This window comes from Pinus tabuliformis, chromosome J, assembly GCF_031772625.1.
Source record: "Pinus tabuliformis cultivar Carrire ecotype Pingquan chromosome J, CPIR1, whole genome shotgun sequence".
In the NCBI taxonomy this organism is placed as follows: domain Eukaryota; kingdom Viridiplantae; phylum Streptophyta; class Pinopsida; order Pinales; family Pinaceae; genus Pinus; species Pinus tabuliformis.
Genome location: NC_142295.1, coordinates 951896132 through 951898261, shown reverse-complemented (window position 1 = coordinate 951898261; position 2130 = coordinate 951896132). Strand labels below are relative to the sequence as shown.

Below are 2130 nucleotides of genomic sequence, written 5' to 3'. Positions count from 1 at the left end.
ATTTTTTAAGAATGAACCTAATTGACAAAATATATATATATTTCATATCAAAAACATTGATTACATAGTTTACCTTATGAACTAGATCCCCATACTCATCCAAACTAATACGAAAAAAAAAAATTATAAATTTAAATATTATATAAAATTATACATTTCTTCGTAAAAGTGATCTATATATAGATATAACCTAATAGACTTTCACCTTTGATATTTTGAGGTGGGAAGAATCCAACAAACTTTCATGAATTACGATGGATACACGCTAGTTTTGAGAGGGATATAAGCAAAAGCAAAGTGCACTGTCTCATGGCTTCAACACCAAACACTACTCGCTGTACTGTGTGAAGATTGAATAGCATAATTGGGATCTATAACTTTATTTAGTGATGTGGAAAATCCTCTCCGATCATGAAGAGCAAAGTTGGAGTGTGAGTTGATAAGTGACTCACTTCATGTTATTCTTTATAAACTACTATTGCCCTGAAGTGCAAAACACTCTACGTCTTTTATTTATCGTTTACACCTACGAAAGCATATTACAGGTGTCGTCACCTACGAAGGCACGGCTATCAACCTCCTCGAATCGAATGTCAACCTAAATTGTGTGATTCCTCTAAATGAGTCGAGTCGAAGGATAATTATTAGTGTTGCAAAGCACACTTCGAAAGTGAATATAAAAAACAAGAAGCGGTTGTCCATCATTTAATTGTAATGGATTGATTCCTTAAATCGATGGGTGTCACTTTTAAAAATATGATGTTATTCCTTTCCATCATCATGCACATATTCTCCCATCAACCGTCGTGTATATAAGGCCATTCGATAACAATATAGAACCACCACCATCATCTCGTTTCGTGCTATCTGAGGTTAGTAATTTGTGTTTATTTCAAGAGTACTTAGCGTTTGGCATTCCGTGAATCAATCAATCCATGGCATACTATGGGGAGTACGATTCATGCCAAGAGAGGAACCAGAGGATTTACGAGTCCCCGCCTATTTCAGGCTATGGCTATCAGCAGCAGCCGTCACGTCCCCCTAGCGACCCATGCCTAAATGTAACAGAAGGAGGCCATGGATTTAACGAGTATGGAGGCCCCGCTGCTTCTAACAAGTATAACGCAGGAGGAGGCTACATGATGAACCGCCAGAAAATAATTCCACAAGGCCACATCGTGAGGGTCGGCTCGAAGGCCAACCCTGACTACGCTTTGGCTATCAGAGATGGCAGTGCCGTCATGCTCTTCTACAATCCCAATGATCCCACAATGGTAACAATCTCATATTCATTAACTGCATGAATAGATTCTGTTTAAATATATATTTTCTTGATTAATTTTTGTTGCCTGCATAAACTCTGTTAATTTTCTTGATTGATATTTGTTGATATATACAATGTATATATGTATGCATGCAGCAATGGGTGAAGGATGAAAGCTGGAGTAACCAGGTGAGGGACCAAGTGGGTCATCCTGCATTCGCTCTGGTGAACAAAGCCACTGGTCAAGCTCTCCGCCATGCCATTGCCGAATGTCAGGAGGTTCTGGTCACTCAATACGAGGGCCCCTCCACTTATGATGAGAACATACTGTGGAGTGAGAGTGAGGACATGGGTTATGGGTATCGAACAATAAGGATGGCCAACAACATTGGGCTCAACTTGGACGCATTCCACGGCGACAGGAGGAGCGGAGGGATCAGAGACGGCACTCGCGCTGTGATGTGGAAATGGAACAAGCAGGACAACCAGCTCTGGAAGCTCTCTCCATGCTATTAATTGCTGCATGTATATAATATATCTAGTATTATACTATGTTACTATTAACATGGCTGGCATGAGTAGGAGATGAAGCATAGCAGCTACCGCATGGATACGAAAGGATAGGATGGCTGATTATTATAAGATCAGAAAATATAGACCAGAGACGCCTCTGTGTGTGTATGTATCTTTTTATCATCTCATAAATAAATAAAAGCCGTTTCAGACTGTTAAATATATACTATCACTCAACTGGCTTGCCCCTCTCATTAAGATTAATGTTTAAGTTGCCCTCTCTGCATTACAGAGTATTGTTTAAGTTTATGTTACAGTATGGATGACGTTAATGTATTCTAAATTAAATTTGT

At 39.2% G+C, this 2130-nt stretch overlaps 1 protein-coding gene across 1 annotated transcript; it reads left to right on the top strand.

The window, feature by feature from the left end:
* Positions 1–837: 837 nt before the first annotated feature.
* On the top strand, positions 838–1903 carry LOC149229965 (ricin B-like lectin R40G3). The gene is made up of 2 exons (XM_089375965.1): positions 838–1274; positions 1421–1903. The coding sequence occupies exons 1-2, from the start codon at positions 936–938 to the stop codon at positions 1778–1780; spliced, it is 699 nt and encodes a 232-aa protein (XP_089232091.1). The 5' UTR covers positions 838–935; the 3' UTR covers positions 1781–1903.
* Positions 1904–2130: the final 227 nt, after the last annotated feature.

Excerpts from the sequence above, each read along its gene's own strand:
- LOC149229965 (XM_089375965.1), top strand. The coding sequence starts at position 936 with ATGGCATACTATGGGGAGTACGATTCATGCCAAGAGAGGAACCAGAGG. Across the intron at positions 1,275-1,420 it reads ATCCCAATGATCCCACAATG|CAATGGGTGAAGGATGAAAG; the intron begins GTAACAATCTCA and ends GTATGCATGCAG.